Below are 26504 nucleotides of genomic sequence, written 5' to 3'. Positions count from 1 at the left end.
ACAGGGTCATCCGCCTCTCCTCCTCCTCGTCCAGGAAGGTCTCAAGCTCGGCTTCGGTGAAGTATGGAGCTGCTCTCCTTGCTGCCATCTTGTTTGCTGGGATGTTGTGTGGAGGGAATGAAGTGTGTATTTGCAGCTGCAGCTTGTCAGCCTCCTGAGCGTCAATCGCAAAACCAACAAATCAGGCACCATTTCTCATTAAAATTGATTATGTTCCACGTAGCACCGGTGCTAGTTCCGGAATCAGTCCAGGTGTGGCGTCAGTTTTGGTGTTGTGAAAGTCCACAAATTCTGCGTTGGCGCCAACACTAAGTCTCTGAAACAGAGAATCCTGTCCCATGACTTCCAAATCACTGTGAACAAGCTCATGGAAAATCTATTGTCAAACAGATCAATAGACTATAAATAGCTTAAATTTCTCTTTGTCAGTGCTTAAAATACCAAAATTACCAATATTTCCTTTTCAATCATGTAATTATTTTGTTGAAGATGCAGGATAGGAAAATATATTGAAGAACTGGAAACAAGAGTATTATGGATGATACCAAAACCAAGAAGGTTTCATACTGTAAAGGCTGTACAGGTTGGGGCTCTTTTCTATATATAAAAAAAAGGGAAGTTTGAGATGTCTTCAAAATTATGAAGTGATTTAATACATTACAACTAAGAAAGATAGTCATAGTCATAGAGTCTTACGGTGCAGAAGGCCCTTTGGCTCATTGTGTTTGCACTGGCCACCAAACACCAATCTATTCTAATCCGATTTTCCAGCACTTGGTCGGTAACTTTGGGCGCTATGGCATTTCAAACACTTCAAGGATAGGTAATGGCATGGGGTTAGATACAGAGTAAATCATCCTCCACAGTGTCACGATCAAACACTCCCCAAGTCAGTTACACCACAGGGTCAGATACAGAGTAAAGCTCTCTCTACACTGTCCCCATCAAACACTTCCAGGACGGTACAGCACGGGGTTCGATACAGACTAAAGCTCTTTCTACACTGTCCCCACCAAATGCACCCAGAGCAGGTACAGCAAGGGGTTAGGACTGCACAGTAGCACAGTGGTTAGCACTGTTGCTTCACAGCACCATGGTCCCAGGTACGATTCCCGGCTTGGGCTACTGTCTGTATGGAGTCTGTACATTCTCCCCATGTCTGCGTGGGTTTCCTCCAGGTGCTCCGATTTCCTCCCACAAGTCCCGAAAGACGGGCTGTTAGGTGAATTGGACATTCTAAATTCTCCCTCCGTGTACCCAAACAGGCGCCTGAGTGAGGCGACTAGGGAATTTTCACAGTAACTTAATTGCAGTGCTAATGAAAGCCTACTTGTGACACTAATAAAGATTATTATTATTCAAGTGCTCATCTAAATGCTTCCTAATTGTTGTGAGGGTTCCCAACTCTCCCACCCATTCAGGCAATGAATTCCAGATTCCAATCACCCTCCGGATGAAAATGTTTTTCCTCAAATAATTTCTAAATCTCCGGTCCCTTGCCTTAAATCTATCGTGCTTTGATCCGTAGACTAAGGGGAACATTTCTTCCAATCTATTCTCCTCATAATTGTGTGCACCTCAATCAGTTCCCTCTCAGTCTTCTCTGCACTAAGTAAAACAACCCAGCCTAACCAGCCCCTCTGTATAGAAATACTCCAGCCCAGGCAACATCCTGGTGAATCTCCTCTGCACCCTTTCTAGTGCAATCACATCATTCCTATAGTGTGGCAACCAGAACTGCACACAGTACTTGAGCTGTGGCCTAATGAGTGTTTCATACAGCTCCATCATGATCTCCCTGCTTTTATATTCTATACCTTGGATAATAAAGGTAGAGATGCCTTCTTAACCACCCTTCCTCCTGCCTTCAGCAATCTTTGGACATGCACCCCAAAGTCCCTCTGACAATCTGTACTTCCTACCGCTCATTGTGTATTCCCTTGTCTTGTTAGTCCTCTCAAAATGCATCACCTTACACTTTTCAGGCTTAAATTCCATTTGCCACTGCTCTGCCAATCTGATCAGCCTATTTATACTGTCCTGTACCCTCCGGCATTCCTACTTGCTATTTAGCACACCACCAATTATCATGTAATCTGCAAATTTACTGATGATATCCCCACATTCACATCTGGATCATTGATGTACATTACAAACACTTTGGCGAGACCATGCAGACGCTGCGGCAACGAACGAACGGACATCTTGCAACAATCACCAGGCAGGAATGTTCCCTTCCAGTCGGGGAACACTTCAGCAGTCAAGGGCATTCAGCCTCTGATCTCCGGGTAAGCGTTCTCCAAGGCGGCCTTCAGGACGCGCAACAACGCAGAATCGCCGAGCAGAAACTAATAGCCAAGTTCCGCACACATGAGTGCTGCCTCAACGGGACCTGGGATTCATGTCGCATTACATTCATCCCCCACCATCTGGCCTGGGCTTGCAAAATCCTACCAACTGTCCTGGCTTGAGACAATTCACACCTCTTTAACCTGGGGTTACCCTTATCTCTGGATCTGTAAAGATTTAATTACCTGCAAATGCTCGCATTCTAAGCATTGTCTGGCATCTTTGAATTTGTCTATATATATGTTTCTGAAACATACCTCTTCATTCACCTGAGGAAGGAGCAGTGTTCTGAAAGCTCGTGTTTGAAACAAACATGTTGGACTTTAACCTGGTGTTGTAAGACTTCTTACTGTGCTCACCACAGTCCAACGCCGGCATCTCCACATCCTAGTGCCCATAGTCATTGCATATGGTGGTACTCTTGGTTTAAGCAAGATGACTGATATTTTTTATTGTCTAGTGTGGCAATCTTTTTATTAATCTAGTGTGAAATCTATAGAAAACCATGTCAAGAAAATATGTGTTGTTGGCCAACACACAGAATCTGTAGTCTGCATTTACTGTTTTCATTCATTTTACCTCATGATGCAGAAATAGGTTAATGTAATAGTTCATTCCCTTGATTTTAAAATAATCACTCTAAAACCTATGTAAACAATTGCAATAGCAACATATTTCCAAGAATGTAGGTTGCATTGACTGCTTTTTTCGAAAATGAATAAAAAGTAGAATCCAGTCAAGTAATGTTCATTTTTGGCAGGAGGAGGTCACCAGCACATCAATTACTGACTTCTATTCACTTACCCCATATATCAGTGATTTTTAGTCTGTGCCAGACCAGTGTGCGCAGAAGTCTCTCATTTTACTTAAACTTGCACCTGATAGGTTCCTTACAATTTGTGCATGGTTTTATGCTGTATTCGGGGTTATTCTTCAAAATAGAAGTGATCAGATTTTCCCTTATGCACTATTATGTCTGATTGTGTTTATGCAGCCTTTAAACCCAATATAAATATTGAAGAATTGAAACCTAATTTTGTTTCCATAAATATCATTCCAAAATGTTCAAGATTCATACAAATAAGAAATACATTTCACTGGAGCGTTAACTATACTTATCATGAAAAAATTAAATTAGAAATTTTGGGGACCACGACTACTCAAGAAAACAAATTAATCAACAAAATGAATTGAGAATACAATAAATAATTCAGGCAGCTTTTGAGAGATGATGAGGGATTAAGTCATTAGTGCTTTCTCAGCAGCTAAATGCCAAATCACTGACTAGGATCTCTTCTGAAATGTATTATATAGAAATTATTTAGAAATTCAAAGTGGTACCGTATCAAACAGCTGAACAGATGATGTCATACACAAAGTATGTAAATCTTTAGAGATGACTTTTGAAACAGCAATTTGCAAAGTGCAATATCATTATCCTTTTTACATAAATATATGTAAAATGCTCTCCCATATGGATGTCCATGTATCCAGATGAATCATTTGTCATAATCTGCTTTATTGAGAAATCATAATTATTCCCAGACACATTGACAGCTCCCTGTTGAAATGTAAAGATAACTGAAGAAATGATAATAAAATCTATTATTAAATGGTGGCAGGGTGTGGGGTGGCAGGATGTGCAGTGGCAGGGCTTTAGGTGGGTAGAGCATGAGGTGGGTACATGAGGTGAGTACGGAGTTTGGGATGTAGATAGGCAAGCTGCATATTGGGTTAGTCGGATTGTCGTGGGTGGCCAGGCCGGGGATGTAGGCAGCTCGGGTCAGGAAGGTAGTTGGGGAGAGTCAGAGGGGTTGATTGGGGAGAAATTGGAAGATTTGCAGGAACAGCACAAGATTTGTTACAACATTTAAGCTCCAAGTCAGCTGAACTTTCTTGAGTTCTCTTATTTTTACCTGGTTTCCTGGTCACCTACACATTGAAATGCATTAGTGTTATAATGCTGAAATAGAAGGCTATTTGATCCAACCAATCCATGCCACCCAGACAAGCACATACTCTTAGCTGTATTTACCCACTCTGTTCTTAGATGCTTTCATCCTGCTCCCCTCCATTCACCGATTCAATTACCTAATTCAAGTGCAGTAAGAAGTTTTACAACGCCAGGTTAAAGTCCAACAGGTTTGTTTCAAATCACTATCTTTCGGAGCACTGCTCCTTCCTTAGGTGAATAATTCAATTGAGTTGCTTATTCTCTTTGTCAACTGAAGACTAAACACTGCATTGCCTGTGGTTAATTGGCAAGGAGCATTTATCAAATATAAAACCAGCACACGCTACCCACCTCATACTGTACCCACCACACGCCCTACGCACCGCATGCCCTACCCCGAACAGGCGGCAGAATGTGGCGATTAGGGGCTTTTCACAGTAACTTCATTTAAAGCCTACTTGTGACAATAAGCCGTTTTCATTTCATTTTCATCTTAGAATTCTACAAATACCTCTGCAAGTGGTAATGCTATTATGCTGGTTGGAAATTCTAAAGTTGCCTGAAGGAAGAAAATTTATAGTACTTAATAGTCCATGTTTAGTCATTAATATATTTTATGTAGTACAGTTGAGCCTTTACCTGCCACTCCAAAGGGTCTTCTCAGTCCTGTGGTGAATTTCTTGGTGTTATTGTCCTTCAGCTCCATGCGGCCTACTCTGACAATTTGGCACACAAAACTAATTTTTTCTCTTTTCAGGTCTTTGCTGCCAAGGTCCTGTGAAAAACAGAAATATTTCAGTTCTAATGATGTATACACATCCATTCAAAATATCATAACTTCTCTTTTCCCTTCACAGATATTGACTGCAGTGGCAGTACTGTCACCTCAAAGTCACAAGGTTCTAAATTTCAAGTCCTTTCCAGGGCTTAAGGAAAATCCAAGACCAAAACTCCAGTGCAGTACTGAGGAGCACTGCAATCTTTCAGATAAGATCTTAAACAGAGGCCCCTCTGCCATCTCAAGGACTCATAAAAGGTTGCATGACAGTATTTAAAAGAAAATCGGAGGCATTTTCCCTGGTGACCTGGCCAATATTTAACCCTCAATCAATATTACTAAAACAGATTCTCTGGTTATTATTAGATTCTTGCTTGTGAGATATCGCTGTGCATAGATTGGCTGATGCATTTCCCCAAATTACTATAATTACTATATTTCATAAGTAATTCCTTGGTTGTAAGGCACTTTTTGGACATCCAGTGGTAAAGAAAGACATTATATAAATGCAAGGTTGTTTGTATACTTCCAGCATTTTTAAAAGATTGAGGCAAAACAGTTTACTCATCTTATACAAGATGCGTTTTGAAGGAACACTGAAATTTATATTTAAATTAAGATGTAACATTAATCTTTAACTATTTCCATAATTCACTGTTTCCAGCTGAGTAATTATGTATCTTACCAGGGCATTCAGAAGTCATTTTGCAAACGAGCACACAAAGATCCTTTCCTAAGCAAAGTTTATATTAGAAATAGAAAGCCTTTGAATGCCCTTAATTTTTCATGTGAGACAGACACGACCATCCAATCATCATCTGTGTAGGATTAATGTGAAGGCACAACTGCGTCTAAGGAAATTACTAGTCTTCGTAAAAAGACAGTTAAGCTCAGCCTTAGCCAACATGCAACTTTCAATGCATCATTAGCCCTTTGATCACAAGAAAACTGCTGGAAAATCAAGAATTTGGTGCAAGGTGCTTTTTGTCTCTCTCGAAAAAAATGTTTTAATTTAGAGTAACCAATTCATTTTTTACAATTATGGGGCAATTTAGCATGGCCAATTCACCTACCCTGCACACCTTTGGGTTGTCGGGCAAAACCTTCGCAAACATAGAGAGAATGTGCAAACTCCACACGGCCAGTGACCCAGAGCCAGGATCGAACCTGGGACCTCGGCACCGTGAGGCAGCTGTGCTAACCACTGCAGCACCGTGCTGCCCTTGGCTCTCGAAAATTGTTCAGTTTACCAGTGCCACAGCATGTTCAAGGCTGGCTGTTTACAGAAGACATGGTCCGCAAATTAACAACTTAAATTCACTGCAGCCTGATGCATCTGTTGTGCAGGAAAATGTTATAAGCTAGTCTTTATATTTCTGCAATAACAGCTAACTTGGATGTGGAAAATGATTTAGTGTTGTACAATTCTGAAATTAATATATATGTGTAAATGGGTCATGGAAATATTACCTACGAAAAATCTCATTTTGAACAATAGGGTATATGAACTGCGCTGTTTTTCAAGTTCTGACTGTATAAATGAATGAATATGGGATCTGAGCATTGCTAACAAGACGGGCATTTATTGACCTTTCCTAACTGACCTTGAGACAGTTGTAGTGAACCACATTTTGGAACCACTGCAATCCACCTAGTGTCTGTCAGGAACACCCACAGTGCTGTTGGGAGGAGAATTCCAGAAATTTCCCCAGTGACTACGCAGGTGTGCGATAGTGTGTGACTTCGAGTAGAACATGGAAGGTGTTTTTCTTTTATTCTTCCTTGAGACATGGGTGTGGCTGGCTCGACCATGAGCAGGTGATGGTGAGATGCATTCTTCTAACATTGCAATCCATGCGATGTTGGCACACCCACAATGCTATTGGGAAAGGAATTCCAGGATTTTGACCCGGCACCAGCAAAGGAACGGCAATACAGTCACAAGTCAGGATGGTGTGTGGCCTGGAGTGGAACTTGCAGGTGGTAGCATTCTCAAGCATCTGATGCCCTTGTCCCTCTTGGTCATGGGTTTGAAGGTGCTGTCGAAGGCGCATTGGTGAGATCCTTCAGTGCAAGGCGTAGATGATGCACATGGCTGTTACTGTGAGTCAGTGGTGGAAGGAGGGAATATCGAAGGTGGTGGGTGGGGTAGAAATCAAGCAGGCTGTGTTCTGGATGATGTTGAGCTTTTTGAGTGTCATTGGAGCTGCACTCATCTAGGCAAGTGGAGAGTATTGTATCATCTTTGGAGAATCAAAAATTGAGATACTTGCAACAGAATTCTCGGCATCTGGCCTGCGCTTGTAGCCATAGTATTTCTATGGCTTGTCCAGTTCAGCTTCTGCTCAATGATAACCTCCAGGACTTAGAGAGTGGCAGATTCAGCAATAGAACACTATTAAATGACATGCGAAGATGATTGGATTCTCCCTTTTTTTACTTTTGTGGCGCAAATGTTACTTGCCACTTATCAGCCCAAGCCTGAAGTTTATCTAGGTCCTGCTGCACATTGGCACGGACTGTTTCAGTATCTCAGGAGTTGCAAATGGGGCTGGACATTGCGCAAGTATCAGCGAACATCCACACTTCTGACTTTATGATGGAGTGAAGCTTGAAGATCTTGTATACAGCACTTGTTGTGGTCCCACTGGATGTTACATCTGAACAGAATGTTCCCAGAATGGAACCCCAGCTCAAAAGACCATGGGCTGGATTCTCCGCTCCTGCGTCTAAGTGCTGACGCCATAGGAGGATCCATGGAGATCCACAACAGCAAAATCAGCACCTCTCCCGTACCGATGAGGGGCTAGCACCGGCGCCGTGTGGAGCACCCGTAGAATACGCGGAAAACAGTGGGGAAATCACCGGGTCTGAGAGGCTGCAGCCATGCGTACACTATACACCCGCCACACTCACACCGATCACACCCGAAAAGATGGTGTCGGTTGTGCTGGACCGTGTCCCCGTCCAACCCAACCTCACAGGCCACCTCCTGGCCACTCCAGCACTGGCAAAAGCCCCGCAGACAGCAGCACGAGTGTCGGTGAAGTATGGCTGTGCTGGACACAGACCATACGCCCTCTCCCCCTCTCTTCGCAGCCACCATGCCATGTTAACGACTGTTGGGACCACATGTGGACCATGCCAAAGAACAAAGAAAAGTACAGCACAGGAACACGCCCTTCGGCCCTCCGAGTCTGCGCCGCCCATGTTGCCGTCTAAACTAAAATCTTCTACACTTCCGCGGCCGTATCCCTCTATTCCCATCCTATACATGCATTTGTCAAGGTGCCCCTTAAACGTCACTAACATGCCTGCTTCCACCACCTCCTCCGGCAGCGGGTTCCAGGCACCCACTACCCTCTGTGTAAAAAAACTTGCCTCGTACATCAGGCCCTGGGGACTTATCTACTTTAATAATTTTCAAGACGCCCAACACCTCGTCTTTTTGGATCTCAATGTGACCCAGGCTATCTACACACACTTCTCCAGACTCAACATCAACCAATTCCTTCTCTTTGGTGAATATTGATGCAAAGTATTCATTTAGTACCTCGCCCATTTCCTCTGACTCCACACATAGATTCCCTCACCTGTCATTCAGTGGGCCAACCCTTTCCCTGGATACCCTCTTGCTTTTTATGTATGTGTAAAAAGCCTTGGGATTTTCCTTAACCCTATTTGTCAATGACTTTTCGTGACCCCTTTTAGCCCTCCTGACTCCTTGCTTAAGTTCCTTCCTACTTTCATTGTATTCCACATAGGCTTTGACTGTTCCAAGCCTTTTAGCCCTGACAAATGCCTCCTTTTTCTTTCTGATGAGGCCTACAATATCTCTCGTTATCCAAGGTTCCCGAAATTTGCCATATTCATCCTTCTTCCTCACAGGAACATGCCGGTCCTGAATTCCTTTCAACTGGCATTTGAAAGCCTCTCACATGTCAGATGTTGATTTACCCTTAAACATCCGCCCCCAATCTGGGTTCTTCAGTTCCTGCCTAATATTGTTATAATTAGCCTTCCCCCAATTTAGCACATTTACCCCAGGACCACTCTTAGCCGTTGTCCACCAGCACTTTAAAACTTACTGAATTGTGGTCACTGTTCTCGAAATGCTCCCCTACTGAAACTTCTGCCACCTGGCTGGGCTCATTCCCCAATACCAGGTCCAGTACAGCCCGTTCCCTAGTTGAACTATCTACATATTGTTTTAAGAAGCCCTCCTGGATGCTCCTTACAAACTCTGCCCCGTCTAGGCCCCTAGCACTAAGCGAGTCCCAGTCAATATTGGGGAAGTTAAAGTCTCCCATCACAACAACCGCGCTGCTTTTACTCCTTTTCAAAATCTGTCTACCTATCTGCTCCTCTATCTCCCGCTGGCTGTTGGGTGGCCTGTAGTAAACCCTCAACATTGTGACTGCACCCTTCTTATTCCTGATCCCAGGAATTAGGGTTAGCCGTATATAGCCTCGCTGCTCTCCGAGGTGTCTTCCCGCAGTACAGCTGTGATATTCTCCCTAACCAGTAGCGTAACTCCTCCAACCCTTTTACATCCCCCTCCATCCCACCTGAAACATCTAAATCCTGGATCGTTTAGCTGCCAATCCTATCCTTCCCTCAACCAGGTCTCTGTAATGGCAACAACATTATAGTTCCAAATACTAATCCAAGCTCGAAGTTCTTACCTTTTATACTTCTTGCATTAAAACATATGCACTTCAGGCCAACAGTCCCTCTGTTTTCAGCAACATCTCCCTGTGTGATCTTCCTCAGAGCCGTACTATCCCTATTCCCTAGTTCGCCCTCAATTTTTTCACCTCTGACCTATTGCTCCGGTACCCACCCCCCGCCATACTAGTTTAAACCTTCCCGTGTGACACTAGCAAACCTCGCGGCCCGGATATTTATGCCTCCCCAGTTTAGATGCAATCCGTCCTTCTTATACGGGTCACAACTGCCCCGGAAGAGCTGCCAGTGGTTCAGATAACGGAAACCCTCCCTCCTGCACCAGCTGTTTAGCCACGTGTTTAGCTGCTCTATCTTCCTATTTCTAACCTCACTTGCACGTGGCACAGGGAGTAATCCTGAGATTACAACCCTAGAGGTCCTGTCTTTTAACTTTCTGCCTGACTCCCTGAGCTCCTGCTGCAGGACCTCATCCCCCTTCCTGCCTATGTTGTTAATACCAATAGTACCACGACTTCTGCCTGTTTGCCCTCCCCCTTCAGGATGCCCGCTACCCATTCTGAGGCATCCTGGACCCTGGCACCAGGGAGGCAACATACCATTCTGGAGTCTCTTTGATGTCCACAGAATCGCCTATCTGTGCCCCTGACTATAGAGTCACCCATGACTATTGCTCTTTGACCCTTCCTGCTAAACATCAGAGCCAGCCGTGGTGCCACTGCTCTGGCTGCTACTGTTTTCCCCTGATAGGCTATTCCCCCAAACAGTATCCATAGCGGTATACCTGCTCGAGAGGGAGCCAACGACAGGGGATTCCTGCACTGACTGCGCCTTCTGGTCATCATCTATCTCTCTGCCTGCACCTTGGGTGTGACCACATCTCTATAACTCTTATCAATGACGCTTTCCGCCACCTGCATGCTCCTAAGTGCATCCAATTGCTGCTCCAACCGAACCACGCGGTCTGTGAGGAGCTGCCATTGGTCACACTTGCTGCAGATGTAGTCGACCGGAACGCAGGTAGTGTCACAGATCTGCCACATCTCACAGTTGGAGCACCACACCCCGCTGAGTGACATTAATGCACTAGTTAATTAATTTGAAATAAACACTTGAATTATTGTTAGATTGAGTTACAATTAACTATATGTCCCTGACGCTAGATTTTTACTGTAAAAGTAAATGCTAAGTACCAATCTCTGCCCTCAGGTTTAGTAACTCCACTATCTAGTTAATCAATTAGATTTATTTTGCAATATTATTTCTTTTTAATTTCACAGATTCCCAACCAGCCAACCTGGTTGCAGCTTTACTGTGATGTCACTTCAGCTTTCCTCCCCACACAATCTGAAAAGGTAATAAAGTCACTTACATCCCAGGATGCTCTCTGGATCTCTCCCTGCAGGTTAACAGTTACAAGCCAGAAGAAAGAAGACAAAACAGTAGGGAAAAAGCACCTCCTCCCACTCTGCATCAAATTACCTCACTGCACCAAATTACCAAGTACCAATCCCCACTCTGGCTGTCGCTCACTCAGGATGTCTCGACTTCACCCTGCGCATGCTTACTGAATGTGCTTTGTGCCTGCCTTTTATACAGAACTCAGCTAACCGAAGATGAGTCACATTACTTAGCTTCAAACAGAAGAATGCAATTCAATTGCCATCGGCAACTCAGCCCATCGGAGGCGGAGCACCTTGGGTGGGCCCAATAATGAGACGCAAATACAGTTGCAACTGTGCATGGCGTGCGTCACAATGACGCCAATTTGGAGGGGGCAGAGCATCACAGCCTCGTGTGAAATGGGCGCCTGCCGCGATTTTGGCGCCGGGAGTTATTCTCCACCCAATCACCGTTCCCAATTTCGTCATCGGGCAACAGAGAATCCCCCATAACTTTTGTTTTTCTTTTGCAAACGTAGAGGAACAGATTCGCAGGACTTCTAATTAAATTTAACAAGAAAAGAACATTTATTAAACATGAAAAATTGGATTATGATACAATACTCCTTTATTGCCCCTTCAGCTTAATAAATATGCATGGATTTCATTTTTTAAATTTAGATTATCCAATTATTTTTTCCAATTAAGGGGCAATTTAGCGTGGCCAATCCACCTATTCTGCACATTTTTGGGTTGTGGGGGTGAAACACGGGGAGAATGTGCAAACTCCACACGGACAGTGACCCAGAGCCGGGATTGAACCTGGGACCTCAGCGCCGTGAGGCAGCTGTGCTAACCACTAGGCCATCGTGCTGCCCATTGCATTGGATTTTAACCGCAGATTACAAAATATATCTAAAGCTGCAATGGTCACAGTAACACAAAATCCCGTTAAGCATACAGACTGACTGTGGTCAAATATACTCCCCACTCTGAACCTGAGTGAATGTCTGTGGATTTCTCCTCAAAATCTCCTCAGATGATTGTAAAATCAGAGTTTTCAACCTATACCCAAAAAACACTCGTTAAAATCTTCTCTCATCTGCAAATCCATCAGTGATTTGCATTCCGAAATCCAGTCCACATTTTCCAAATTGCACTTCCAGACAAAGCTTCCGCTCCACTTTTAATAATGAATTCAGTATCCAGGTTTTAAACCAGCCTCTCTAGGATTTCGATATCGTGCTTGCTGTACAAACTGTTCACAATTGCTTTCACCGATTCTCAGACTCGATTAAAATGGCATCAAACTTTTGATTTACCTCTGACATCTGCTTTCTCACTTTGTTTACTATTCCCTTGAATTTTTCCAAACAATACTTTTGTTTCTGTTCTCTTAATTTCAGTCATAAGACATTCTTTCTGTCCCCAATTCCCTGGTTACCTGGACTGCATCTTGTTCTTTGGGAAGTCTGCCTCTTTGTAGCTCCCTTGTCCTATCCAGTCTTTCTTCTGGCAGAGTTGTGAGATGTTCATTCACTGGTGTACTTTCTTCAACTGCCAACAAATTCAGCTAAAAACTAAATTAATTAGCCTTTCTACCTTAAAAGGCCCCACATGTTAAGCAACCATTGCTACTTCTGCCAGCCTCTATTTACTCATCCTGCCGTAACCCTCTCTAAACATGACAGAAGCAGTTTGCATTGAATCAAACCCCAGACATACACCTTTTTCCAGCATGAATCTAACTATAGGTTTTACCCTTCCTGCCACAGAAACATTAAATTAAACAAATGTAAAACTATATCTTATTTCTAACATTTACCAATACAAACATAATGGCATGAAAACTGTCTTTGTTTTGCTAACACACCACTCTGAGGAATTCCTGCAGTGACACCCAAAACTCAGATGATTGACCTTCAACAACAATAACGATCTTCCTTTGTGCGAGGTATGACTCCAATCACCAGAGATCATTCCCCCGATTCCTAATGACTTGTTTTTTCTAGGACTCCTTGGTGCCATGCTAGTCAAACGCTGCCTTGATATCAAGGGCAATCACTCTCACCTCTGATGTTCAGCTCTTTTGTTTGAACCGAGGGTGTAATAGGTTCAGGAGCTGAGTGGCCATGGCAGAACCCCAACTGAGTATCAGTGAGCAGGTTACTGCTGATTATGAACTGTCAAAGATACCTGGTTCTGGAGCACAAGTCAACTGTTTCTTGATGTCACATGGAGTGAATCAAATTGGCTGAAAACTAGCATCTGTGAGCTACTCCGCTCTTCTGGCTAAATGCCTCAGCCTGCCTTTAACACTGATCTGAGATCCCCATCACCAAGGATGGGATAGTTGTGCAGCCTCCTCTCCCAAGTTGCTTAATTGTCCACCACTATTCATGACTCGATGTAGCAGGACTGCGCAGCTTAGATCTAAACCATTGGTTGGGACATTCATAAGCTCTGACAACCGCGTGCTGCTGGTCTTACATTAGTCCTATGTGGACACCTCTTATTTAGGTATGTATGGTGCTGCTCCTAGCATGCTTTCATACAATCTTTAACAAACTGGGGTTGATCTCCCAGTTTGATGGGAATGGTACAGTGGAGGATATGCCAGGCCATGAGGCTATTGTGGTTGTATACAATTCTGCAACAGCTGATGGCTCACCATGTCTCATAAATGCCCAGTTTTACTTGCTAGAACAGTTCAAAGGCTATCTGATTTAGCACGTTGGTCATGCCACACAACAGTATTTTCAATGCTAAGACACAATTTTCTCTTCACAAGAACTGTGCACACTTACCTCATGGACAAATGCATCTATAAAGATAAGATTGGTGAGGAGGAGATCAAATTGGTTTTTCCATCTTGCTATTCCCTCACTACCTTCCACAGACTCAGTTTAGCACCTGTGTCCATTAGGACTTGGTCAGTCGTGGTGTGGGTGAGGCTGCATACAACCAGACAAGTAGACAATCCTGACTTGTGCCTTGTAGAGGATGGAAAATCTATGGGAAACCAGATGAGCTACCACAGACTTCCAAGATTCTAAACCATTTTTGTAGCCACAGTATTTATGAGGCTTGTCCAATTCAGTTTCTGGCCAATAGTATCCCCAAGGGTGTTGCTGATAAGGAATTCAGCGATGGTAATATAGATGAATGTCAAAGGCAGATAGTTAGATTCTGTCTTGGAGATGGTAATTAGTGACACTTGCAAGGCACAAATCGTACTTGCCACTTAGCAGCCATGCCAGAATTTGATCAAGTCTTGTCTCACACAAACATGGACTGTGTCAGTATCTGAGGGGTTACAAATGGTACTGAACTCTTATCATTCTCATCAAACATCCCACTTTTGACCTTATTATGGATGTAATGTCATAGATGAAGCATCTGAAGATGATTTTGTCTTGAGCGGTACCTTGAGGAACTCCTGCAACAATGCCCTTGCACTGAGACATCAACAATCAAAACCATCTTCCTTTGAACTAGATATGACTTCACCCAATGGAGAGTTTCTCAAAATTCCTAGTGATTTGAATTTTGTTATTAGGCGTCTTGGTGATACATTCAGTCAAATGCTGCCTCATCATCACGGGTAGTCACTTGCACGTCACTTCTGGAGTCTGCCGGTGGTTGGACCAAACGTGTAATGAGATCTGCAGCTGAGTGGCCCTGGTGGATCCAAACTGAGCATCGATATGCATTATTTCTGAGCAAGTGTCACTTCATAATACCACTCAATGATACCTTCCATCCCTTTGCTTATGACTGACTAATGGAGCTGCTTATGACTGACTAATGGAGTGGTAATTGATTTTTAAGGACAGGATATATCACAGAAATTTTTCTGATTGCTGAGTAGATGCCAGTGTTGTTGCTGTATTTGAACAGCTTGACTAGAGACATAGAACATAGAACTTAGAACAGTACAGCACAGAACAGGCCCTTCGGCCCTCAATGTTGTGCCGAGCCATGATCACCCTACTCAAACCCACGTATCCACCCTATACCCATAACCCAACAACATCCCCCTTAACCTTACTTTTATTAGGACACTACGGGCAATTTAGCATGGCCAATCCACCTAACCCGCACATCTTTGGACTGTGGGAGGAAACCGGAGCACCCGGAGGAAACCCACGCACACAGGGGGAGGACGTGCAGACAGTGACCCAGCCGGGAATCGAACCTGGGACCCTGGAGCTGTGAAGCATTTATGCTAACCACCATGCTACCCTGCTGCCCCTGCTAGTTCATCAGTCCAGGTCTTCAGTATTACAACCAGAATGTCATCAGAGCCCAAATGCTTTGCATATCAAATACCCTCAGCCATTTTTTGATATCATTTGCAGTGAATTGAATTAGCTGAACACTGGTATCGATGATACTGGGAACATCAGGAAGAAGCCAAGATGGATCACCCACTCGGTATTTCTGGCTAAAGATGGTTGCAAAGGTTTTAGCCTTGCTTGCTGGGCTCCACCATTATTGAGAAAGGTGATATTTGTGGAGCTTCCACCTCGAGTTAGTGGTTTAATTGTCCACCACCAATCATGATTGAATGTGGCTGGATTGCAGAGATTTGATTTGTTGTGGGATTGGTCATCTCAGTCTTAAGCATACTGTTTCTACTGTCTAGAATACTTTGTGGCTTCATCGGGTGGGCACCTTATTTTTGGGTATGCCTGATGCAGCTCCTCGCATGCTCTCGACACTTCACATTAGTCCCCTGGATGGTAGTGTTTGAGAGAGGGATATGCCAGACCAGAAGGTTACAAACTGTTGTTGCATCCAATGTACTGCTGATGATGACTCACACTGCTATTTAATTGCCAGTTTTGAGCTGAAAGATCTGTTCTGAATCTATCCATTTGAGCATGATGGTTGTGCCAACATACATCCTCAATGTGAAGATCGCTCGCCACAAAGACTGTCTGATGGTCACTTCTACCAATGCTATCATGGACAAATGTGACAGGTGGGTTGATAAGGGCAAGGGGTCAAGTAGCATTCTCCCTCATGCTGGATCTCTCATCACCTGCTGCAGACCAGCATAAGTCGTTCAGGGCTTTGTCAGCATGGTGTGTATCAGTGCTACTGAGTTACACTGAGTGATGAATAATGAAGACCCCAAATATGCGTATATTCAGTCCTTCTTCCAAAAGATGTTCAACATGGAACAGGGCTAATTCATCAGCTGAGTGAGGATGGTGGGAGGTAATCAACATGAGCTTTCCTTGCTCATGTTTGACCCAATTCCCTGAGTCCCCTTAAGGTCCAGAGTCAATCAAGAGGATACCTAGGGCAAATCCCTCCTGACTGTATATCCCTTTGCTGCCGCTTTTGGATGATTCTGTCATGCCATTGGGACAGGGCCTATCCAAAGAAAATAATAGAGTAATGTGGGACATTGGCCGCATGGTTTCAATCAGTGTGTACGACTATGTCAGGCTTTGCTTAATTATACTGTGGAACAGCTGACCCAATCTTGGCCCCCAGAGGTTCACATGGAGAATTTTACAGGGCCTACTGCGACTTTGTTATTTCCAGTGTCTAGGTCAATGCTGGGTGGTCCATCTGGTTTTATTCTTCTTTGATTTTTTTGGAGCTACTTCATACAACAGTGACTTCCAAGACAGCACATAAGAGTCCCTAAAACTGCCCTGGGTCTGGAGTCAGATATAGGCCAGACCAGATATGGTTGATAAGATTTCCTTCTGTGAGGGACATCAGTGAACCACTTGGGTGTTTACAACAATCTAGGTTCATGATCATCATTACTGATGTTAACCTTTTATTCCCAATTTATGAGTTCATTGAATTTAAGGTCCCCCGGCTGCCCTGCCTCAGGAGCATCAGTCCAACATTATCACTCTGCCACCATTCCCCATTCTCCTCACGTGAAGTGTCCTTCCTGTACCATGATAACTCGAGGAGTTTATAAATGAATGTATTGTATGTAACCCGAATGGCAGACTACATGCATAATTTCAATAAATTACAAAGTCTGAACATTTTTAAATAATTATTTTTTGTTCAGACTTTCTGCCTATACTTTAATCATTCATTATTCTGGTAATCATAGAATTTACAATGCAGAGGAGGCCATTCAGCCCATCGAGTCTGCACTGGCCCTTGGAAAGAGCATATTATGATGTTTTTTCTTATACTCGCTCAATTAGATTTCAATACATGTACCAATGCAATTTTCTAAAAGAAAATGTCAGATTGTGGTATTTTAAAACTTCTAACCTCAATCTAACCAACTTAAAGCACAAGGAAAGCCTGTTCAACTTTAATCTCATATCCATTTTTAACCAAGTGAGGAATTAGCTACATCATTGATCTCTACATTGCAAAAGCAATTTGAAGTAAAAGCGAACTAATAGAACAAAATACCAGTCTAATACACTAAAGTTCAATCACTAAAAAAAATTAAAAGATGAATATAGCTTACAGTAAATACGGCTTTCAGGTTGTTTAGCCGGTCTATGTCTTTTGGAAGGCCTGAGCTCGCCCATCGAACTAAGTAGTTCTCACTGCAAAAACAAAATTATTTTTTAAACTCCGCACTCATAACCACCCTCACGACTCTTTTCATGTAGATTATAGCAATATAAATCATTATAACATCAGGCCAACATTCTGCTAAAATGAACTGTGGAATGCTAAGCCAAATGCAAAGTATCTCTCAAGTTTATGAGGCTGTTAGATAGTAGGTCACAGTCTAAATATGCTTTTCATTGTTAAACCCAGAATGCATTCCACTTTAGAAACCAATGATATGAAGCAAAATAGTGACAAATACCATGTATGAGGAGGATCATGAATTCATGTGGTAAAAAAGTTAGGGATTAAGTTTTTTTGAATTGCATATGACATAATAATGCAAGACCAATTAACAGGCCATTCAGTCCAACAGTTCTACGCTGATAATAATAATACTAATAATAATAATAATAATCGGATAATGGGAGGAGCCAGGTCTGTAGCCGGCAGTTTAGCTTTTAGTCTGCTAAGGGCTTTAGGCTGAGCAGGGGCTTTTGCCAAAGGCTGTCAGGTTAAACAGCAGACTCCAAAAGACAGAATTACTTGCAGGCTGGTGTCTGAATGGGTTTTTCTTTCTCTCTCTAAGTGGTCTTTCCAAGAAATTGCTATCGATAGGGCAGCAAGTGTCCTTGTATTTGATAACTTTATTCATACGTGGCTTTTGACCTGTCTTAACCTTTGCTTAATTGAAGATAGAGAAGGTATCAGTTAGAAGTTTTATTGTAAGAATTGTTTGAATCTTAAGTGTAAGTTATTATCTGTGATGTTAATTTATTTAATCTTGTGTTAAGAATAACGTCTGTTTTAATATTTTTAAAAATACCCATTGGTCAGTGAAATCACTCCTGGAGTGAAGTATCCTTTCCTTACAGTCTTACAAATTTTAAAAACGTATTTGGGCTTCTTGTCCGGTATCCTAACAGATGTTGGGGTCTGGTCCGGGATCTTAACACCTTTCTATCTATTCCTTTTTTCCTCATCCTTAACTCTAACTTTCCCTAAAGGCATTTCTGCTACTTACCCAAACTATCCTTTGTGATAGTGAGTTCCACATTCCAACCACAGTCTGAATGGAGAAGTCTCTCCTGAATTCCGTATTGGTCTTATATTTATGGCCCTTAACTTTGGTTTTGCATGCAATGGGAAACATCATCTCTATACCTATCCTCTTAAACCCTTTCGGAATCTATAGGTGGTCTCCTTTCAAGCTCCACAGTCTGTTCAAATTGTCCTGGAATTTGTAACCGATCAGTTCTGGTATCATTCTAATAAGTCATTTTTGCAACTTCTTCAGTGCCTTTTTTCCTTGTATTGCAGCAACCAAAGCTGTTCACAGTACTCCAAGTGTGACCTAGTCCAAGTTCTATACAAGTTTAACATTTCTGCTATTCAATTTTATCACACTTGGTTTTTTATAACCTTATTAACCTGTGCCACTACTTCTTATGATTTGTGAAGCTGCACCCCCAGCTTACACTGTTTCTCATTTAGATATTTATTTACCAAGATGAGTAACGCTCACCATCATTCCGAACAAAATGCATCACCTCACACTTATCAATATTGAAGTAAAGTTGCCAATGTCACGCTCATTCTGCCAGTGTCTTCCTGAGAGATGTTTCCCCTCATGGGTGAATCCATAACTATTGTCCACAGTTTAAAAATAAGGGGTGTCTTCCATCTAATTAGCAGATGAGAAGAATTGTTTCTTTCAGTGGACCATGAGTCTTTAAAATTCTGTTCCACAGAAAACAGCAGAGGCTGGGTCATTGAATATATTCAAGGTTGAATTAAGGCAAATTTCTGATCGACAAAGGAGTCAAGGATTATGGGGGTTAAGCAAGAAATAGGTAAGTGGCTCGATATGCCAAGTGGCCTACTCTTGTGCCTGTTCTTATTAACTTAATATCGTCCTTCAAACAAGCTAGCACAGATTTGATTGGCTGAATGACTTACTTCTCTGCAGTACTAGGCAACAAAATTGGCCTGAATGTGGTTATTGCATAGAATTAGGATTAAATTAGAAGTACCGAGTTGTAAAACTTTGGCTTACTATTTGCTTGAGTTTGGATGGGTAAGGATGGTCTAATTAATTGTTTAAAAGATAATGACATTCAATCAGGCAAACACAGAGGAACAATTTCCTCTGTTGGAGGAATCCATAACAAGAGGGAACATTATAGCAAAGTCATTCAGAAGAGAAATCAGGAAACAGTATTTCAAACAAAGTGTAATTGAAACCTGGCACTCTCCCCAAAAGCTATTGATGCTGGGCCAACTGAAAGTTTCAAGACTGAGATTGATGCATCTTGGTCAGGTAAGTGACTCAACAGAAATGGTTCAAAGATAAAAAGATGGAAATGAGTTTGACTTGAATTTATTTATTCATAGGACATGAGTACTTCTGGTAAGCCCAGCATTTGTTGGCCACTCCTAACTGCCCTTGAGAAGAAGGTAATGAGCCGTCTTCTTGAATCGCTGTCATCCATGGCCATGATAAAATAAACCGAATAGTCTATTCTTGTCCTGTATCTTAAAGAAAGTTCAATTTCTTTAGCCAAAATGAAGCTGTATCAAACAGAAAAGGCAGAATGGATTTCAACTAACATTTCAGGATAAAAATGCTACAGCTGAATAAGGTGTGATAGGGAAGTATAAAATCCAGGTGATTTCTGTATCATAATAAAACAGATTACACAACAGCTTTCTGGCTGCAATCACATTCAGAGCAGTAAGAATAATGAACACAATATTACAATGACATCGGTTTTGAAAAGAGATAATAGAAAGATACTATACGTGATTCAAGCTGATTATTTTCTTAAAAAGGTAAACATATTGGAACCTTCAGCATATTTTTGTGGGCTGTAAATATGACCATTGTAAATAAGACTACACTACATTTAAATAGATAAAAGTATACTGGTCTCATGTAAATATCAGACTTTTATCCTGATGGTCTTGCTGTGGAATGCATTAATTATACAGATACTCGTCACTGAAAAAGTTATCCAAAGATGTTATCAAAGATGCCATAAAGTTACCTAAACAAAAATTAGACTGACCAACCTGATAAACTTGGACATAATAGGGTCATATAAAGACATCAAGACTTCAGCATCTTCTCCTATTTTGCAGACAACATTCTTTAGTGTTACAAACAGACTGAAAGAAGGTGTAGCAGCAAACTTTGCTTGTCTGTTTATGTCAATGTTCTGCTTCTGAGACTGTAAGACAGATAGGAAGTAGTTATTTTTGACACTGAGAAAGTTATCATCTACTGCAAATTCAATATTTCATCTATACATTCCACTTAATAAGCAGCAGAAGCATACACACTGCCAAAAACTAGCTTTCCCATGCATACAAATACCACTTAAAACTTCAGTCTCTGGAGAATTACTTAATGTTGCAAAGTCCCAAATCATTACAACTTAAAACAACTTGCAAGTCTTAAGTATTCCGATTCCAACAGGACTTTTTAAAAATTCTTTCATGAAATGTGGGCATTGATCTCTGTTAAAATATATCTTCTCCAAGGTATAAGAACCCTGGTTCAATCTGCTAGAGTGTTTACAATGCTATATTTAGAAATCAAATTGAATACACATTCAATTGTAGAAAACCAAAACTTAAAAATAAATGTTGATTATAGCTTTAATTTTAAATTAAATTTAAAAACCATGCAGCTAAATCATGTAGGGATTTTTACATGGAAACTTAATTTAACATTCAGGTCCATATGGGAAGGGAAGGTGGCCAGAATTAAAAAGGTGCTACTATAGAGAGGAAGGCAGGCAGGGGGTTTGGGTCTTCCGAACCTGATGTATTATTACTGGGTGGCGAATGTGGAGAAGGTACGGAGCTGGGTCAGAGGGGTTGACTCCCAATGGGTCAGAATGGAGGAGAGTTTGGGTAGGGGGTTGGGATTGAAGGTGCCAGCAACAGCGCCACTCCCGACGACCCCAGAGAGATACTCAGGGAGTCCGGTAGTAAAAGCTTTGTTGAGAATTTGGAGGCAGTTTCGACAGCACTTTGGATTGGGGGCAGGGTCAAGGGAAATGCCGATTCGGGGGAACCATAGACTTGAGCCAGGGAAGTGGGATGTAAATTTTCGGAGATGGGAGGAGAAAGGAATTAGGACACTAAAAGATTTATTTCTTGGGGGTCATTTTCGGGATTGAAGGAACGGGGAGCAAATATGGGCTGGAGCAGGGGGAAATATTTAGATACATGCAGGCTCGACTTTGCCAGAAAGGAGATACAGAACTTCCCAATAGAGCCGGCTTCCACATTTCTAGAGGAGGTGCTGACGACAGGGGGACTGAAGTGGGTAGCATTGGTGGTTTACGAGGTTATTGTGGAAGAGGAGAGGGATCTTAGTAGGGATCAAGGCAAAGTGGGAGGAAGAGTTGGGAGAGGGTATAGAGGAGGGTTTTTTGTGTGAGGTGCTCCGGCGGGTGAACGCCTCAACCTTGTATGCGAGGTTGGAGATGATGCAGCTGAAGGTGGTGTATAGAGCGCACTTTACAAAGGCGAGGATGATCCAGCAGTTTTAAGGGGTAGAAGATGTGTGTGAACGTTGCGGGGGAGGCCCCGCAAACCACGTTCATATGTTTTGGTCCTGTCCAAAGCTGAAGGGTTACTGGAAGGAGATGTTTAGGATAATCTCTAAAGTGGTGCACGTGAAACTGGACCCGGGCCCTCGGGGGGGCAATTCGGGGTGTCGGACCAGCTGGGGTTGGAAACGGGCGCGGAGGCAGATGTTGTAGCCTTCAGCTCGTTTATCGTCCGAAGGTGGATCCTGTTAGGGTGGAGATTAACCTCTCCACCCTGTGCCCTGGCGTGGCGGGGGGACCTGCTGGAATTCTTAAAGCTTGAAAAGGTCAAATTTGAACTGAGCGGTAGGATGGAGGGGTTCTACAATTCATGGGCATTATTCATTATGCACTTTCAAGAATTGGATCACATCGAACATTAGGGGGGCTGGGAGGGTTGGGGGCAGGGGGACTGTATGTGTTAATGGTGACTATGGGTGATTCCTAATTCCTTTTGCAATTTGTTTATGTTAACATGTGGGCCAATGCCTGGGGTTTGGTGGGATGATAGGATCGTTGTTATTGATATGGGGATTCGTTACTGATAATTGTTTATTTTTGGGTGTAAATTTGGAAGAAAATGTGAAAAAGGAGAATAAAAAAATATTTAAAGAAAAAAAATTTAACATTCAGGTCAACAAACTATGATTTTTTGGGGGTGAATAAGGTACGGTTGTAAGTAAAGTTGTGAATAAGAGTAATAACTGCAATGAAGTTGTAAAGTTTGGGCAATCTCACAGGTGACAGATTGTTTCTATCAGTAAAATCTGCACATCTTCCATTGCCACAGCAAACTGCAGTCCTGCTCCAAGGAGAATCTTAAATTCATGGGTAGGAGTTCTATGCAATCTTTCATGATAGGGGATCTAATATCGATAACTCATCTTGGAAGGTTTCCTCAATACACTCTACATAATGAAATCATGAATCTCTTAATAAAAACAGGTTATAATTTCTTGATACATAATAAACAAAATTAGACTTCTCTCCATGTGATTAATCTAATGTATGAAGCTCTAACTTGAGTTTTTTTTAAAAACTGTAATCTTTAAACATATAAACATATAACCCCCTTGCTGTTTTTGTTACAGCCTTCTCGCATCAAACATCATACCCCAAAAGGAATTCTGTGAATGGCCACTGAGACATGTATGTCATGTATAACATTCTCAAACTGCAATCGTAATTCCAGTAACATGAATCTGAAATTATTTTGGGCCGTTTGGAATTAATTAATTCATGTATACTGCGTAGTCTGCATACACTAACCTTGGAATACATGTAACTTGGGGTGTGGGAAGCAAAATAATGTTTACAAACCTGACCAATTTTAAAGAAAAGCTGGGTAAGCCAGTTACTTTATAGATGGCCAAAATTATACATTAATTAGGTTCACGTTTACTGGATCTGTCAAATTGATCATAGTCAAAAGATAGGGACTGATTGAGTAAGGATCATCATAAATAAGAACACTCGTCAAACAAATAATCATCTGCAGCAGACTGTTATGGGAACAATAACCAAAACAACCAAAACCTTGAGCTTGTAGTTTATTAACTGGACAATCATTAGTTGAAAATTTAAACTGAATGAATGGGTGTTACTTCCGAGCTTGTCAATACACCAACAGAATATTTAACAAGAGATTCTAGCAATTTACTGTCAGGTAAGCTGCAAAGACTAAACCATTTCAGAAATCAATAAAATATTGAATTTCTAAATGAATCCATTCACACAATCCTGAAGCCAAGTTCAAAGGCAGTTACAACAATTAAAATTAATTTACAATGAATTTATTTCCTCAGAAATTTTGATTACTGCTATTACAATCAGATTTTACAACTCTACAAATAAAAACTTGCAATTAAGCTTGGGTAATAATGTTATGACATAAAGGCAAACAGGGCAAGGTTTCTAATGTTTGTTACCTTTTAGCAATATTTTAAAGTTTTGTATAATTGTTTGTATAATTTGGCTATAATTTAGTTTCCACTAGTTACCAAACTGACCAGGTCTCAGTAAATAGCACTTGAGAAGAAATATTCAAACGGTCTGTTTTCTTTGAAGGGAACCTGAATGCTTTTCACAAATATTTCAAACTTATTTTGCTTGAATATAAACTATATAAAACCTCATTGCAGATTTCAATGAATTGTGCTTGGCAAGACTTGCAAATAAATGAATTAAATGAAACTTTAAGATTTCATAAAATCTCAACAATTCTGAATAAATATTTTTTTTAGTTTTAACAACAGAATGTAATATATTGGCTGGGATTGATAAGTTACATTTCAAAAGCATCTGTAATAGATCTAAACTGGGCAAAAAGATTGCAAAACATCTGCGTCTACTATCACTATGGGACTAATGCCTCAAAACTAAAAATGTTCTTCTCAAAATGAAGTTCTACTTAGTCATTAGCATCATACAATCGTATATTTGGCATACAAGTTCCAAATATTAACTTTTTTTGACTGAAATACAGTCAACACAGGAGGGCTGAAGGTCTTCCACTTTAAATGATGCTCTATTATCTGCCTGTATAATTAGAATGAACAGTAAGAAGTCTTACAACACCAGGTTAAAGTCCAACGGGTTTGTTTGGAATCACTAGCTTTCGGAGTGCAGCTCCTTCATCAGCTGAGTAAAGAGGTGGGTTCCACAAACACATATGGACAAATCTGTTGAACTTTAACCTAGTGTTGTAAGACTGTGCCCACCCCAGTCCAACATCGGCATCTCCACAATCATACTGAAGGTTAACTTAGAGCAATAAACAATTTTGGTCATCATTTGATTTGATTTATTATCGTCACATGTATTAGTATACAGTGAAAGGTATTGTTTCTTGCAGTCCGTACATAGGGAAGGAAGGAGAGACTGCAGAATATAATGTTACAGTTATAGCAAGGTGTAGAGAAAAGATCAACTTAATACAGTACGAGGTAGGTCCATTCAAAAGTCTGATGGCAGCAGGGAAGTATATCCGGGGTGCGTGGGGTCCTTAATTATGCTGGCTGCCTTTCTGAGGCAGCAGGAATTATAGATAGAGTCAATGGATGGGAGGCTGGTTTGCGTGATGGACTGGGCTACATTCACAACCTTTTGTAGTTTCCTGTGGTCTTGGGCAGAGCAGGCTCCATACCAAGCTGTGATACTACCAGAAAGGATGCTTTCTATGGTGTATCTGTAGAAGTTAGTGGGTCGTAGCTGACATGCCAAATTTCCTTAGTCTTCTGAGAAAGTCGTCGTTGATGGGCTTTAACTATAGTGTCGGCTTGGGGGGACCAGGACAGGCTGTTGGTGATCTGTACACCTAAAACCTTGAAGCTCTCGACCCTTTCTACTTTGTTCCTATTGATGTAGACAGGGGCATGTTCTCCACTACATTTCCTGAAGTCAATGACGATCTCCTTCATTTTGTTGACATTGAGGGGGAGATTATTGTTGTCACACCAGTTCACTAGATTCTCTATCTCATTCCTGTACTCTGTCTCGTCATTGTTTGAAATCCAACCCACCATGGTGGTGCAAATTTGAAAATCGAGTTGGAGGGGAATTTTGCCACACAGTCATGGGTGTAAAGGTGGGGCACTGGTGTTGAGGATGATCGTGGAGGAGGTGTTGTTAACTACCTTTACCGATTGTGGCCTGTGGGTTAGAAAGTTCAGGATCCAGTCGCAGAGGGAGGAGCCGAGGCCAAGGCCACGGAGTTTGGAGGTGAGTTTCGTAGGAATGATGGTGTTGAAGGCCGAGTTGTAGTCGATAAATAGGAGTCTGACATAGGTGTCTTTGTTATCTAGGTGTTCGAGGGTAGAGTGCAGGGCCATGGAGATGGCATCTACTGTGGACCTGTTGCACCGGTAGGCGAACTGTAGTGGATCAAGGCAATCCGGGACGCTGGGAGTTGATTTGTGCCATGAATAACCTTTCGAAGCACTTCATGATGATGGATGTCAGAGCCACTGGACAATAGTCATTAAAGCACGCTGCTTAGCTTTTTTGGTACAGGGATGATGATCGTCTTCTTGAAGCAGATGATTTGTTTACAACTGCTTATAAGAACATAAGAAATAGGAACAGGAGAATGGCACACACCCCTGGAATCTGCTCCACAATTCAATAAGATCATGGATGACCTATTTCAACTCTACTTTCCTAATTATCCCAATTCCCTTAATTAAGGCACAGAATTCTGT

The 26504-nt window shown here is 41.9% G+C and overlaps 2 protein-coding genes across 5 annotated transcripts in view; one reads left to right on the top strand and one right to left on the bottom strand.

Annotated features, from left to right (window-relative positions):
• Positions 1-26504, top strand: part of LOC119979445 (inhibitory synaptic factor 2A) — a 404538-nt gene that overhangs the window by 187360 nt on the left and 190674 nt on the right. The window lies entirely within an intron of this gene.
• dock1 (dedicator of cytokinesis 1) overlaps positions 1-26504 on the bottom strand; it is a 763650-nt gene that overhangs the window by 593673 nt on the left and 143473 nt on the right. Inside the window, 3 exon segments of the mRNA XM_038821673.1 lie at positions 4943-5078; positions 17616-17697; positions 20777-20934. Of these exon segments, the coding sequence (XP_038677601.1) occupies positions 4943-5078; positions 17616-17697; positions 20777-20934 (376 nt within the window).

This window comes from Scyliorhinus canicula, chromosome 16 (assembly GCF_902713615.1).
Source record: "Scyliorhinus canicula chromosome 16, sScyCan1.1, whole genome shotgun sequence".
Lineage (NCBI taxonomy): Eukaryota > Metazoa > Chordata > Chondrichthyes > Carcharhiniformes > Scyliorhinidae > Scyliorhinus > Scyliorhinus canicula.
This window is presented reverse-complemented; position numbering and strand designations above follow the sequence as displayed.